General features: G+C 49.3%; 1 gene segment (V, D, J or C); it reads right to left on the bottom strand.

Moving 5' to 3' along the window:
* Positions 1–4,687: 4,687 nt before the first annotated feature.
* On the bottom strand, positions 4,688–14,111 carry LOC102826584. The segment is given in 7 exon segments: positions 4,688–4,759; positions 4,850–4,983; positions 8,713–9,036; positions 9,120–9,437; positions 9,525–9,860; positions 10,176–10,466; positions 14,099–14,111. Coding segments are annotated over 7 exon segments (1,488 nt in total).
* Between the last annotated feature and the right edge of the window lie 1,515 nt (positions 14,112–15,626).

Below are 15,626 nucleotides of genomic sequence, written 5' to 3'. Positions count from 1 at the left end.
GTTTACCTCAACTCAGTCCAATTTAGCTCAGCTCAGCCTAGTTCAGGCCAGCTAGTCTAGCTCATGCTAACTCAACTCAGCCCAACAGAACACAGTCCAGTACAAATAGCCAAATAACCCTTGTCAGCCTAACTCAGTCTATGCAGCAGAACATAGACCAGCACAACCCATCTCATACAAGCCTAGCTCAATCCAGCTAACCTAGGTCCTACCAGCTCAGTTCAACCCAGCTTAGCCCAATAGAACGTAGCCCAGCTCAATTAGCAAAGCTCAGCCTAGCTCAGCTCAGCCCAGTTCAGTGCAGCCCAATTAGCCTAGCAGAATATCACTCAGTCAGTCAAGCTCAGCATAGCTCAGTTCAGCTTAGCTCAACTCAGCTAGCCCAGTTCAGCTCAAAGCAGCCCAGTATAGCCCAACCCTGGTTAGCATAGCTCATTCCTGCCCCATTACATCCTGTCCAGCTCAACTCAACCCAGCCAAGTTTTCCATGATTGTAGTTGTTAAGTGCCATTGAGGTCGTTCCAACCCATAGTTCAAATCAGTCCAGTCCCACCTGCTACGTTCAGTCCGATTCAGCTTAGCCCAGCCTAGTTCAGTTCAGCTAGTCAGTCATACATGCTAACCCAACTCAGTCCAACAGAAACTGCTGCTGCTGTTAAGTACCATCAAGTTGGTTCCGACCCATAGTGACCCTGTATAGGGTTTCCGAGGAGCGGCTGGTGAGCTTGAACTGCCAACCTTGAAGTTCAAACGGCTTTGCAGCCTGGTGCATTAACCTACAGCGCCACACCAGGACTCCCCAATAGAAACTAGCCCAGCCCAAATAGCCAAATAGCTCTGGTCAACCTAACCCAGCCTGTCAGCAGAGTTTAGACCAGCACAACCATTTCATACCAGGACAGCTCAGTCCAGCTAACCTAGCTCATATTAGCTTAGCTCAACCCAACTTAACCCAGTAAACCCTAGCCCAGCCCAGTTAGCAAGGCTCAGCTTAACTTAGCTCAGCCCAGCTAGTCCAGCTCAGTTCAGCCCAGAACAGCTCAGATCACCGCAGCTTGGCAAGCTTAGTCCAGCTCAGTTCAGTTCAACTCAGCTAGCCCAGACCAGGCAAGTTAGCCCAGTTCATTCCATCCCAGTCCAGTTCAACTCAGCTTCATTCTGCCCAACTCAGCCCAGTTCAGTCTGATCCAGCCCAACTCAGTCCAGCCCTATTCTACCCAGCACAACCAAGTCCAGTCCATTCCCACAGTTCTGCCCAACTTTTTGGTCAATTCTGCTCAGTACACCTCACATCAGTCAAGCCATACTCAGTTTAGCCCACCCAGCTCAGTCTAGTTCAGTTCAATTTATCTCAGATAAGTCCTTCTAAGTTTATCACTTCTCAATCTAGCCCATACCTGCCCAGCTCTGACTTTCCTTTCACACCCACTTGGCTTGTGGGTCCTTCTGCTCTGTGTGACATCTTTTACTCCTTTTCCCATTAGTGTGGGTTTTCACAGTTCTCTTGCCTCAGGAATGCTCAATACTGGCCTAGCTGAGGTTGCAGAGACTCCTCATTATTCAGAGGTAAAGATAGAGAACTGAAAGTTTTTGCAACCTACCTGCTCAGGTTGCTAAAGTGTTCATCTTCTGCTGAGAGGGACCCAGGCAACCTTTAGGTCAGGTTGCTTCCCATATTGTACATTTATCCTCATGGTCCTCTGCTTTCTGGTTAGAGTTAGGTAGGAGGTTCAGACCTTGTCTAGGCCCTGACTTGATGGTCATGAGGTCTCAGCCAACCTCTTTGTAGGCTGTAGGACCAGGTGATGTTATATGGGGTGAGATTGGGCTGATGCCTGCTGAGAGATGCAGGATAGGGAAGGACTGTGTGACTGTGTGTCTGGTTCAGTGGGGTCACTTGACCACTTCCTGTCCCAGAAGACATGGCTGTACCCCCACGTCATGTCTAGTCTGTGGTCTGGCTGTGGCAGGACCAGGTGTGAAGCTTGGGCTCTGTAACTCCTCAGAAACCTGGCCTGACCTGAGACTGTGAGTTGGAGGGAAGGGACATGATGGGACAATTGTCCAGGTTGCTGACAACAAAATGGGGCTCAGGGTAAATGCCAGGAAGAGATGGAACTATAGAGGATTGGAAGTTCCGAGACATTATACAGAGATGAGCCCAAAGATGAATATAGAGAAATAGAGCAAAAGCTGAACAGGACCCTAGGAGGGTCAACAGAGACAGGGAATACAGAGGGACAGGGTTAGTCTGGTCTTTAAGGACAGGATCCCAGTGAGGTGGGGACAAAGGACTGGACCTTTCATGGAGGCCTCAGAGAAGACCTTCAGTGAGACCTTTAGAGTAGGACACTGAGTTCTAGGGTTATGGGGCTGGGACCACACCAGCCATGGCTATGACATGGTATTGCTCTTCTACCAGTGCCACCAGCAATTGTCAAGGACCCATCAACATCCAAGGGCAAATGGAGTCTGTACCTGTCTCAGAGGCTGGAGGCCCAGTAGGTGGGATGAGGTGTCAGAGCATGGCCTTTTCCTGTCTACAGTCTGCCCCACCCCACAATTTTCTATACAAGGTTTTCCTGATATTGGCCTTCATCATGAGGACCCCACAGAGGCTGCCTATGCTATTACTTGTCTGTTTGTGTGCAGACCATTCCTGGTCTCCTCTGATGGCCACCCTTATCTGGGCACACAAAGGGGGCATTTATACCTTGTTTACCCCAAAATTCACCCATCCATTTACCCATCCATTTTCCTTCCATTCATCTACTCACTCATCTATCTGTCCATCCATCCATCATTCATCTATCCTTCAATCTGTCCATCCATCCAGGTCATCTACCAATGAAGCTACCCATAATGCATCCAACTATCCATTCCTCCATCCATAAAGTTACCCATCCATCCATACCTAAAGCTATTAATCTATCCATCTGTCCATAGTTGAGATCTGAAAGCACACACAGGATCCAGATATTTCATGTCCCAGGAATGTCACCATAGGGAGAAAAAGTGAGTAGGTAGGTGTAATGGAGAGAGGTCAGTCCTTCCTAGGACTGAGTGATCAGATGAGGTTCAAGCTATTGCAAATCTTTCTGTGCTGTATGAGGAGGGTGGACTGAGAGTACCTTGGTCAGGAGGATAGGATAGATCCTGGGCAGTCTGTGTATGGTGAGCTCATTTCCTGGCTCTTTTCTGTCACTGTCCTCACATCCTCAGACTGGGTCTGCACCTGCCTCAGTGCCACAGGAGGGTCTACTTCAGGGTCACTAAGGATATGGGCACTTGTGGGATGGAGATATGGTCACTTGTTCTGGGTAGTGGCCCTAACAGCTCAGAAGCATTAGACAGTACCCCTCTCCTCAGTCTACTTCTTACTGTCATTTTTCTAATTTTTGGAACATTATCTTTGTGCTGCTGACCAGTTGGTCTCCTTTTGGGGAACCTACTGTCCTCAGGCCACTCTGTGTGTAAAGGAATCTTTGTCATGAAGTGATAATAAAGCATATTTTCCTGTGTTTATACCAGCTATGAAGACGCCTACCCCAAAGCATGCTCAGGTGTCCAAGAGAGAGGGTTGTGGAAAGGAACTTTACTAAGAATTCTAAGTGGAAGGAAGCAGAATTTCCAAGGCCAGGGGAGAGGATGGGTGATAATGAGTAACCTATGGACCTAATCTTAAAATCCACTTCTCCTGTGGGATGCTAGCTCTGCCCCTTCCACCCTCTAGGTCCTACCACAGTCCCAGACAGTTATGTGAATCCTCTCCAGAAGAGTTTCATTGACTTCTCCATCCAAAGTGATATTGGGCCAGGGGTGGACATCAAGAAAGGTGGGTGGGAGGGAAAAAGGAGGGGTGAGTAGTCACAGGGGCCAGGAGATATGGACATGAAAGGAAGGGAGGCCTGATTGACACAGGGGAGCAGGGTCATAATCTTGAATTGGGCTGGAATCTATGTTCTGGATTTGGTTCTGGATTCTGGGCTGGGCTCAAGATTCTAACTGTAGGTCCTTGGTCTGGGTCTTGAGTTGGGCTGTGGATTGTAGGCTGAGTGGATCCTGGATTGGTCTTTAGACTCTGGGTCTTGGGTTGAGTCCTAGACTATTGGATCTGGGTCTTACATAGGTTCTAGATTCTGGGCTCTGGGTACATAGATACTGAGTTGGACTGTCGGTCCTGAGTTGGGCTCCAGACTCTGGACTCTGGGTCCTCCATTGGACTGTGGACTGTGGGCTTTGGATGGTTGGCTGGGGGATAGGGGATCTTGGTGGTAGATTGGGCTCTGGATCCTCATGTGTTAAGATGGTTGTTCAATCAATACAGGAATGATTGAGTGGAATCCAATGTGATCAAAACTCTTGACCCCTAGCCAAGGTCACTCCATAAAAGGGACAGGAACTATTCTGGAGCCTGTCTCAAAGTGAGGGACATGAGGGCTGTCATTGGAGGATCTTATAGGGTACCTTGAGCCCTGAGGCTGGCAATCAGTCTATGAGAGGCCTTTTGGGGTTTTGACTGCTCCCATTTTGTCCTCTTCCCGCCATGGTGAAGTAGTCAGTCTTTGGGCAGTTGAGCAGCCCTTGGGTTCAGACAGAGAAGGAAAGAGTTGAATGGAATGTCACTGGCCCCAGTCATCATTCTAGTTGTCTGGCACCAGTTAGGTTTTCTGGTCCAGGTAACAGGCTACATGACGTTATTATAATCATGTGAATTCTGGAGCTTCCTCTGCAACATGGCTGAGAAGACCCATTGTACCTGAAAGGGAGTAGAATTGAGATCAGTCCATTAGATAGATATTCCTCTTCGCTTCCCTTCCCTTCCCCAGTCCAGTTGCCTGTGCCTGACCTTGAAGACTGTGATCATGGCACTATAGCTCACACTGAGCAGGAAGAGAGTGATGAAGATGCAGGTACTGGTCCAAAGCTCCTCTAATTCCTTGCTCTCAGTCTCCTCCACACACAGGTCCTGAAGGTCTACCTCTGGGGGACAGATCAGTTAGCCCCAACCTCAGCACAATGATGAAAGAAGGAAGACCTGAGTTACCCCCAGGAGGTAAAAATAATTGTGGCCTGATGTCCTCACTGTTTAGAGCCCAGAGGTAGGAGCACCCTGTTTGGCTTCCTTTGGAATCCCCAGAGTCACATCAAACTGTAATGAAAGCTCCCTGATTTGCTGTGCTCATGTAGGAGCGGTCTCCATTCCTGTCTTTTCCTGCAGCCTACCATTTCCTGAACTTCGGGTTGAACCTCTTCTCATATATCCTTCCTTGCCAGATAACCCTGTATCTTCTCTCCTTCTCTACTGCTAGTCACCTCCATTCAGCCCTGGCTCTTTCCCTTCCCAACCCCTTCTCTCCTTGAGAAGGGCTCTGCATCACCCATGGCAGGAAAGTCCCTCTACCCACACTATCCATGAAAGCTCCCAGGATCAATCATTCCTTTTACCTGTACCTTCCACCTCTGTCCTGTGCTGCCTCAGCTTTCACCAACCTCAAGTACCCTAGAAGGCACACAACCAACTCTGGTCTCAGTAGTAAGCATGAGACTGTATAGCACACTTACAGGACATGGGACAGGCTCTGGCCCCATGAATATGGAGTTAGGATTTTGGTGGGACTGGATCTGTCCCTTAGGGCATTGGAAATGCATACTGAGTAGGACCAAGGCTGGATTTTTGAGTAGATATCAAAGCCTGGGCCATGGCCCATACTGCCCCTGCTGCCCCTTACTCCTATGGCCCTGTGTGGGGCCTGGACATCCTGCTCTAGCCTGCTCCTTCCAATACCATTACCCATAGAAGCATCCTCTACTGGTTCTCTCCTCTTGTCTTTCCCCTCATAATCAGCTCTCATCAACATGGGCTAAGACTGAGGGGTCAACCAGTAGGCTGTCCTATCAGGCCAGACCAAGGCCTTCCCCCTGCTTCTCCTGGCTCAGGACTGTGGGGATCTCTCTTCTGGCCCAGGGTGTTTCTCCTCTCCTGGCTCAGGGTGGAGTGAGAAAGCCGAGATCTCGGTTATGAGGAATGCGGGTGTGCATAGGTCCTGTGGAGTTCATTCTCTGAAGAGAGTGAGATAGAATTTTAGTGCATGTTCCTAGACCTGTGCATGATTGAAGTTTCCAGAGTGAGCAGTGTATATGTGGTGCATGCTCTGTTGCCCTCATGTGATGAATGTGGTTGTTTCTGCTATGTGGTGGGTTTATTGTCTCTGTGTGTCATGGGTAGGGGTATGTGTAGTTCTAATGGGCTTAGTGTATGCATTTTTGCATGGTTTATTATGTATGTAATGAGATCACTGTGCGTGTTTGGTATGATAGGTCTAGGTTTTATGTGTATAGGTTTGAGGTGAGTAATGGATTTGGGGTATGGATTTGTGGTGGGTATGGCACTTTGGGTTAATGTGCTGGACTGCAATGTCAGTTTGAACTGCAAGCTCACCAACTGCTCCTCAAAAACTCTATACAGGGTTGCTATGGGTCAGAACTGACTCGATGACACTTAACAACAACAACATAATATGTGTGTGTATATATAATATATATATGTGTGTGTGTGTTTGGTGTTTGGCATGTGTATGTGTGATAGACTTGGCATGTGTTTATGTATAATGGGCTTGGTGGTGGTGGTGGTGGTATGCTGTGGAGTTGGTTCTGACTTATAGCGACCCTGTATAGGTTTCTGAGGCTGTAAGTCTTTACAGGAGCAGAAAGCCTCATCTTTATCCTGTGAAACTGCTGGTAGTTTTGAACTAACTGACCTTGAGGTTAGCAGCCCAACTCATAACCACTATGCTACCAAGCTCCTGTAAAGGGTTTGTCATGTGCTTATGTGATGGACTTGGTGTTCATGTTTGTGATGGTTGTTGGGATTTGTTGTAGAGGCTGTGTATGTGTGTGATGGTGGTTGGGTGTGTATGTAATTAAGTATTTACGAGTGTGATGAGTTTGGGCTGTGCTTCTTTATCGGGTCATGTGTGTCGGGTGGGTGGTCATGAAATATATGTGTGACGATGTATATGCATATGTAGGGGAGAGAGGTTTGGCATGTGTTTATGGGTGGGTATGATAGTATGGCTATATATGTCTGTGTTTTGAGTATGTGTGATAGATTTTGGCTATGTCTGTGTGGTGGGTCTAGTATGTGTGTATATGTCTGTGGTGAAGGGCTTGGCATGTGTATGTATGAAAGACTTGGTGTGTGTGTGTGTTTGCATAGTGGGTCTAAAGTGTGTGTGCATGATGGTCTGGTGTATACATTTATGATAGGTCTAGGGTATGTGTGTGCTTATGATTGGCTGAGTGTGTGTTTGCATGTGATCAGTTGGTGTGTTTGTATGTATTTGTGTATGTGCATAATGGGTTTGCTATGAGTGTGATGGTCAGGAGTATATTTGTATGATGAGTCTGGTATGTGTGTCTTGGAGGTGAACTCAGGTTGGGTTGTGGGTATTAGTGCCCTTGACCCCTTAGCGCTGGTCCATAGGAGATAGCATAAAACTTAACCCCTGCTCTAGGATGGTTTCCTTGTTTCTGTGTACACACTCAAGGCCCAGACAAAGCTGGCTGTGTGCATGTGTGTGTGTCTTGTAAAGTGCAGATGACAGGAGCAGTGTGCATGTGTGACAGACTTGTGTTTGCTAGGGGAGGCGGCGGTCACAGTAAATATTTGTGTTAGAATCGTGGATTTCAGACTGGTTTGAGGCCTCTGTAGTAGGGAGTTGTTGGCTGTGTGTGTGTGAGACCACTGCATGGGGGTGTATGGGTGCAGCTGTTGGTGCTGCAGAAGGAGGGACACAAGGTTCAGTGTGGATGTGGGGACATGTGTAGCATGAGGGGGAGGGTTTGACCGTGGTGACAACTGCTGAATACTGGTGTGGGCTGGGGTGCACATTCAAGGCCAATTCTGTACTTGGGTGAGGCCTAGGCAGCTGGATAGGCTCCTGGGTGATCATTCTGTGAGTGGAACAGGATTGGAGGTTACCTCCTGTGCTAAGGCTGTGTGGTAGGTTTGTTGTGTGTGTATCTAATGGGTCTGGGGTATGTGTGTGTACGGTAGGTTTGCAGTATGCATATGTGCTTGTGTGATGTATGTAGATGTGTAGTTGTGCACACAGGTGGGGAAATGGATGAGAGTCCCTGTGTGTCTACATCTGTGAGGGGGGTCTAACTTTCTGACTTTCCCTAACCCACAGGGTTTGTTTTTGTGTACTTTGACTGGGCAAGACCCCAGTGAGTGGAAAATCTTGCTTGTGTCTCTCAGAGATGTGCAGCAATCTGTAGCTGAGGATGAGACCCAGGGATTTCCAGCAGAGAGAGAAGCCTCAGCGGTTGGGCTAGGCTTCCTGAAGGAATATTCTCTCTGGCCCTTAGGAATCTTGTGAATAGACCAGGACCAGAATAGAGTGGGGGAGTATAACCCCATGGACATAGCAAGATAAGCACTCTCAGACACACAGGTATACAGATGGAGCATATTGAGCCCCTTGCGTTCCTCCCCTGTGGACCCCTTTATCATGGGGTCCAGGGCCAAGGCCATCCTGTGCCTTCCTCCTCCCTCTGTAAGAATGGCCCTGGGCTCCAGGCAGGCTCTGGGTATTTATTGGAGTGGCTTCAAGAGTTATTACACAGCTGAGGGAAAGTCTGATCAGTCCCTTTCTCCTCCCCAGGAGATAGCGCCCAGGAGGATTAAAGGTAGGAAGTATCAGTTACCGGAGTTTTTTGACACCATTACATCCTTAATCCTCCCATTGGACAGTGCCTCATGGACTACACGGCAGATGAACCTGTTCTTCTCCCACTCAGACTTCTGGACCTCCAGGACACTAACAGTGAAGAATGTTTTTCTAGAGTTGCTGGTCGGATAGGGCCCAGTGGTGTGGATCCGTTCTGACTCTATGAGATTCTGGTTGCTCAGCCACTGCACTGTGATGTCGGAGGGGAAGAAGTTCTGGGCTAGACAGGTAAGGATGAACCTATCTCCCTGCTTATCTTCAGGTGGTGAGAACACGTAGATATCAGGGGTCAAACGCTTGCCTGTGGGAGGGAACATGGAGTCAGAAGGCCTGTCCCATTAAGCCTACCTAATCCATCACCACCCCAATCTGCCCCTGCCTCACCCTGGGGCTTAGAGATAGATTGCTCGATTTCCCTGGGCAGATGTGGGTGGGACACCACACAATGGTAAGTCTCGCCCTGGATCCAGTCCTTGGCGTCCACTGGCAGGGTAGATGTGATGGTGACTGTTGCATTCATTTGCCTCCTGACATTGAACTTGTTGTCATTCACAAAATTCTTGCTCCATGACCAATTTACACTCACCCCCTTCTCACTGGCCAAGTCGACCACTAGGCAGGTGAGCCTAGGTGAATTTTTTATGTAAAGGTCAGTGGGGCTGGGAGGGCTGAGATAGACACTCACTCCTCTGGATTCAGGATCTGTGGGTGGGAGGGGCAGGATGAAAGACATATGAGATCCTGACCCATCGCAGAAAGTAAGCATCTGTGTAAATGTTGGGTTCATACCTAAGCACATCTGGGTAGTGGATTTATAGGACCTGCCGTGGGAGGTGACCTCGCAGGTGTAGTTCTTTTCTGGTATCCACTGGTCCTTGGTAATTATGAGCTTACTGTAGGTGGAGGCCAACTTGCCATCCTGCTTGAGTGGGGCTGTGATTGAGTTGAGGTTTTGATCTTTCTCTCCATTTACTAGCCAGGTGACTTCAACATTCCCCGGGGCAAAGTTGGTAATGAGGCAAAGCAGATGGATGGTGGCCTGGGAATAGCCACGGTGATCACAGGCTGCATGGTAGATCTTCACAGTGGGAGAGGTGGAACAGGGTGAAAGTGAGAGGGTTGGGGCTGTGGAGGGAAAGTGGATGCTAAGATCATCAGCTAGTTTTAATGATAACCCCTTGAGTTCTGTGACCCAGCCTGTGTTCCCTTCTATCAGTCCCCCAGTCCACCCCTAGGTACCAGCTCAGGACCCAGAACAGCAACAGTAGCATTTGGGCCCATTATTTCCTGCCTCTACTAGGCAAGTCCAGTCTTCTCTTGGCCTCATTGAGACAAACCCTAGAGGTGCCTCAGTATCAGCTTGTTAATTTGTGGTAGGCTTTTCTTGTCTGCAACTCTGGCTTCTCTTACTATGATTGTCATGACCCAGCCCTTGCTCACCTGTAATGGTCTTCTTGATGTTACTGTTGGACAGTTCATGCTTCACGCTGCAGGTGAACTTCTGTTTGGACCACTCACCAGACACAGTCACGAGACCCACAGCGATGTTGGATTTGGAGGTCTCACGGAAGGTGGCAGGGAAGGACACAGTACTGCTATTCAGGGAACCAGTGTCCCAGTCAATGGTCACTGGCTCTGGGATGAAGTCAGTTGCCAGGCAGCCCAATGTCACAGTGGGTTTATCATTACAGCATAAAACCAAGGGAAAGACAGAGGGGCCTTTGATGGATTCTGTGTGGACAGGATTGAAGATCAGCATTAGATGGGAACATCATCCTCAGGCGCCAGGATGACTGTTCCCTGGGTCTGTGTGTAGGGTGAGAGGAGGACCTGGGGTGACTGTGACATAGTGAAAAGGTTAAGGCATGTACACTTGGCTCCAATCAAGGGGTCATTTTGGATTATTTTCCCACTGTCTGATGCTGCTTCTTTCCGCACAGGTCCCAGGTCCTGGATACTTTGTCATTACCTTCAGGTCACACGCAAGAACAAGGGCATTCTTGGGACATACCCACCCTTGGCACTTAAGTGAGAAGCAGAGGTACTGGTCCATTCACCAGGACTGAGGCTCAGAACTCAGGTCCAGAGGCCACCACCTTAGGAATCACCAGGCTGTTTCCTCTGACCACCCATCTGTAGACCCCCACTGGTCTGAGGACACACACCAGACTCTCTCCTTTGTCCTCTACTCTCATAATCCATCTTCAGTAGGGAGCAGGGACCAGAGAACCCCCTGAAGGATCACCATATGTCCCCTATGTGCCTTCACTCCAATGTCCTTCTAGGACTAACTGTGGTCAGGCTCCGATCCTGCCCATTCTGGGTCTCCTGCATGCTGACACCTTCAAAATCAGCTTCTTAGTTTCCTGACTGCTTTTCCATGAGCAGCCAAATCTCCAGTGCTCCACCTTCTGTATTGGCCTCTCAGGGGCCCCAGCTATGTTTAAGAAAGGGGCAGACCTGACCTTGGAACCCATGGATAGAGGGCAAAGACCCAACCAGCACATATCATAAGTATTATAAATCTCTCTCCCAAATAGCCAACTAGTTGGTATACATGTCTGCCACCATCTCCTGGTCTTGGAGCTTCCAATATCCTGGCCCATCCTAGTCCTGGTTCCCAGATCAGCCTCGTATTGTACTGGCTACAAGTTAAAAACAAAACAAAAAACAGTACAGCTCTGTTAACTATGCTCCGATCTGTCTAGCCCAACAGAGCCTGGTCAGCTCAGGCCACCTCAGCCCACATCAACTTAACAAATTTAAGTTAGTCTAGTACATCCCAGTCAAGCCAGGCCAGCTCCAACCTGCCCAGCCTAGGTCTTCCCAAGCCATCACAGCTCAGCTCAGGCCAGCCTAGCTAAGCTCAGCCCAGTCAAGCTTTGCCCAGGCCAATCTAGGCCAGTGAAGCTAAACCAAGTCAAGCCAAGCAAGTCCAGCTTTGTTCAGGTTGGCCCAGCCAAGTCCAGTCTAGCCTAATACAGGCTAGTCCAGCCCTGGCCAGTCCAGTTCAGTCCAGATCAGCACAGCCCAGCCCAACCAAAGAAGGATGGTCAGGTTATCACAGACCAGCCCACTCCAACTGAGTATAGTTTAGACAAGCTCAGATCAACCTAGACCAGCCTAGTTCAGCTTGGATCATCCCAGCTTTCTCCAGCCCAAGTCAGTCCATCCCAGCTAAACCAAATAAATGCATGTTCTGCCCATTCAAGCAGAATCCTTTCAGTCCAGTGCTGTCCAGGTCAGTTCAGCCCAGCTAAGCACAGACCAGCTCAACTCAGCCCAGACCAGATCAGAGAAACTAACCATAGTACATTCCAGGCAACCAGATATGCACCAATATGACCAGCCTAGATCAGCCCAAACTTTCCCAGCTAAACCTAGACCAGCTCATGTGTTCCCAGCTAAACCTAGTCCAGCCCAGCCAGGTCCTGCCTAACCCAGCCCAGCCCAGCCCAGGCAAGCCATGCCAAAACAAATCAAGTCCAGTTCAGCTCAGACCATCCCAGCTAAGCCTAGCCAAACCAAATCTACGTCAGTCCAGCTCAGCCTAGCAGAACTCAGTCTAATTCATCCTTACTCAATTCAGTCTTATACTAAGCCCAGACCAGCCCAATCATGCCAGCCCAATTCAGTGCAGTCTAAGTCAATTTAGTCTAGTTTAGTTCAACTATCTTCAGCTCTGGTAGCGTAGTGGTTACGAATCGGGCTGTGAACCCTAAGGTCAGCGGTTCGAAACTACTGGCGGCTCCGTGGGAGAAAGATGAGGCTTTCTACTCCCGTAAAGATTTACAACCTCGGAAACCCTGTACAGGGTCGCTATGGGTCGGAACCGACTCGATGGCACTTAATAACAACAACAACATCTTCAGTTCAGCGAATCCCAGTTTAGCTCAGGCAAGTCCATCTCAGTCCAGCAGGCCCATTCCAGCTCAGCTTATTCTAACCTGGGCTAGTCAAGTTTAGCCTAGTCCAGTCTAGTTAAACCTACCTGAGTACAGTTAGCCCAGTCCAGTCCAGGTTAGCCTAGTCTAGAATAGCATATCCCTGTCCAACCAAATGGAATCAAATCAGCCTAGCTCACTTAAGCCTCATTTTCTCAGCCCAGCCAGGCAGAGACTAACAGAGTGTAGCTTAGCCTAACCCAGGTCAGGTCAGTCCACTTTAGTGTAGCTAGCCAGCCCAGTCTAGCTCAGTTTAGTTGGCACTACCAGAGCCCAGATCAACTAACAAACCCAGACCAACCCAACTCAGCTCACCCTAGCCCACCCCAGCCCAGCACAGGCTAACTCATCTCAGCAAAGAAAAACCAAGATCAATCAACCCAGCTCAGCCCAGTCCAACCCAAAAGGCCAGCCCATCCCAGTTCAGCCCAGCTCAGCCAAGAATAACCCAATATAATTCATCTTAGATCAGGCAGACAAAGGCAGTCCATTTAGCCCATCTAGAACTGCAAGGTTGGCAGTTCAAGCTCACCAGCTGCTCCTTGGAAACCCTATACAGGGTCACTATGGGTCAGAATCGACTCGATGGCACTTCACAACAACAACAAATTCCTATTTAGCTGTACCCAGCTTCTTCTGATTCAGCTCAGTGCAGCTCAGTTTAGATCATCCTCATTTAGTTCAACTCCGAATATTTCAGCCAAGCCTCAGCTCAGCTCTTCCTGTACCAGCTTCACCTTGCCTCACTGGTAGTCCAGACAGCCCACCTAACCTAGGGAAATCTAGCTCCCTCAGCTCAGTCCACCTCAGTTAAGCATGGTTTAGAATCATCCAGCTTAATCTGGCTCAGCCCAATTGATGATAGACAATTTAATTCCTCTTAGCTCACCCTAACATCACAACCAGGTGGATTCCAGCTTCTCCCAGCTTGGTCCAGCCCAGACCATCTCATATCAATTCAGTCTAGGATAGTTTAGCTTAGGCACTTTAGCCAGGAATAGCTGAGGACTGCCCAGATTGACCAGTTTGACCCACTTAAGCCCAGGACAGCCTATCTCCCTTCACACATCTCACTCAGTGCACTGCAGTAGCCACATTGAATCCAGCCAGCTCAGTCCTGTCCAACTGGATCAATCCAACCCATTCCTATTCAGTCCAGTCATTCAGCCTAATCCAGTTCAGCCCGTCCCCGTAGAGAAGCCATAGTTTAGGACAGCCTTCATCATGCAGTCAGTACAGCACAACTCCCTGATCCTTCACACCCTGCCAGGACTCTGAAAAGGCACATCCCATTCCCATCCTGTTGCAGACAGATCCCTCCTCCCTGTTCCAGTCTAGCCATGGCCATTTAAGACCTTGGAGCTATCCTTAGCTGCCTCCGCATTGAACCCTTCCTGTTTTGTCTGAGACCTTGGCTACTTGCGATCTCCATGTTGGTCTTATACAGTCTCCTGCTTCCCTGCTATCCTGTGTCTCCAAACGGGGAAAGGATGCTGGGAGGAATCACAGTGACCAAGAGACTCAGTCCATGTAAAGAGGCAACCTGATTTTCTCCTCCCTTTCCAGTGACAGGTGGTCTGGTCCTTACTGCAGCTTAACCCAGCCCCTCTTTTAGGACTCATAGAGGTCCAGGATACCTGAGATGTGGGAATCCTAGGGCTGGAGTCCCAACTGGTCATGGTTGTCCCCAGGCTCCCAGAATACTCTGCCCAATCTCCTGCCTTGGGGAAGGCTCCTAGACAAAAGCAGATTGTTAGAAACCATCACAGTTATTTTTACATCCAGAGAAGAAGGTTGGGGGCAGGGAGCTCTGCCTCAGTGCTCTCAGCTAAAAATGGGGCGGGAACCCCCAGGGCTGCAGCAGCCCCGGAAGTTCCCTTTTCTTTTGGTTCCTGGGAAATCTATTGAGGGTGATGGGTCCAGGTGAGGCCCCTTAACTGGGAGTGCACAGGTGTCCTGGCGAGGTCTCCCTCTCTGCTCCTGTTGCTCCTGCCCCCTCATGCCCTAATCTTCTGTGTAGACTTGGTGATCCTGGTCTGCAAGCATGAATGGATATCACCCCAAACCTGGAAATCACTAACTGTGGTGGAGGAGGGTCTATCCTAGACACATCTGCTTTTCTGGGGTTCTGTAAGGAATGGGTAGGGCACTAAGAAATCAGGAAGTCACATGCACTACTCCCAAATCTTGCATGTAGGAATTTTCTTGGTGCTTTGGTTATGTTCCCATTATCAGGCTGCCCCAAGGATTGGCTGTAAGTGTGAGTTGTTGTTGTTAAGTGCCGTGGAGTTGGTTGTGAGTTAGCTGGGGGTAAATGCATGAAAGTCAGGCAGGCTCCTGAGGCACAAGTTTAGCATATGGCCTCACCCTGCATCCATGCAGAGGTGCATTCGCTGCTTTGCAGCCTGTCGTTCCCAGTTAGGTGGGATGTGCTGAAGGCACAGGGATGAGCAGAGAATATCAGGGCTGGAAGGTAAGTTGGGGCGGATTGGAAATCAGAGACAGTAAGCTTCAGGGGCACATGTATATTGTGGTGCAGTAGAGATGCTGCTGCTTGGAACTAGATTCAGTGGTCCTCTTGGGGACCTCCACAGTCTCTGGTGTGAATGCTCCACTAGTGTCTGGTAAGTGAATCATTGGTGAAAACCATTGATGTATTGCAGGCCTTGATCCTGGATACACCCTGGTAGAAAGGCCAAGGGAAACCTGCCAGGCCCAGTGAGCCAGAATGGGTTCAAACATGGACACTGGAGAAAGGAAGGCAGCTGGGTGATATCTGGAGCCTGTCCCTGAATCTGGGACACCCTGTGGTGGGTGGTTGAGCAGAGACAGCTTTCCCAGCCCTGCTATTTTGCAGGGGTGTCCGGAATCATTAGGAGACCCACTTGAGGACTGTCTACCTGCTGTGGGGTGGGCTGGGTGGGACTGACCCAACTGGATGACCCAG

The sequence above is a fragment of the Chrysochloris asiatica genome, unplaced genomic scaffold (genome assembly GCF_000296735.1).
Source record: "Chrysochloris asiatica unplaced genomic scaffold, ChrAsi1.0 scaffold00260, whole genome shotgun sequence".
Lineage (NCBI taxonomy): Eukaryota > Metazoa > Chordata > Mammalia > Afrosoricida > Chrysochloridae > Chrysochloris > Chrysochloris asiatica.
Note: the sequence above shows the minus strand (reverse complement) of the source record. Positions and strands in the feature narration are given on the sequence as shown.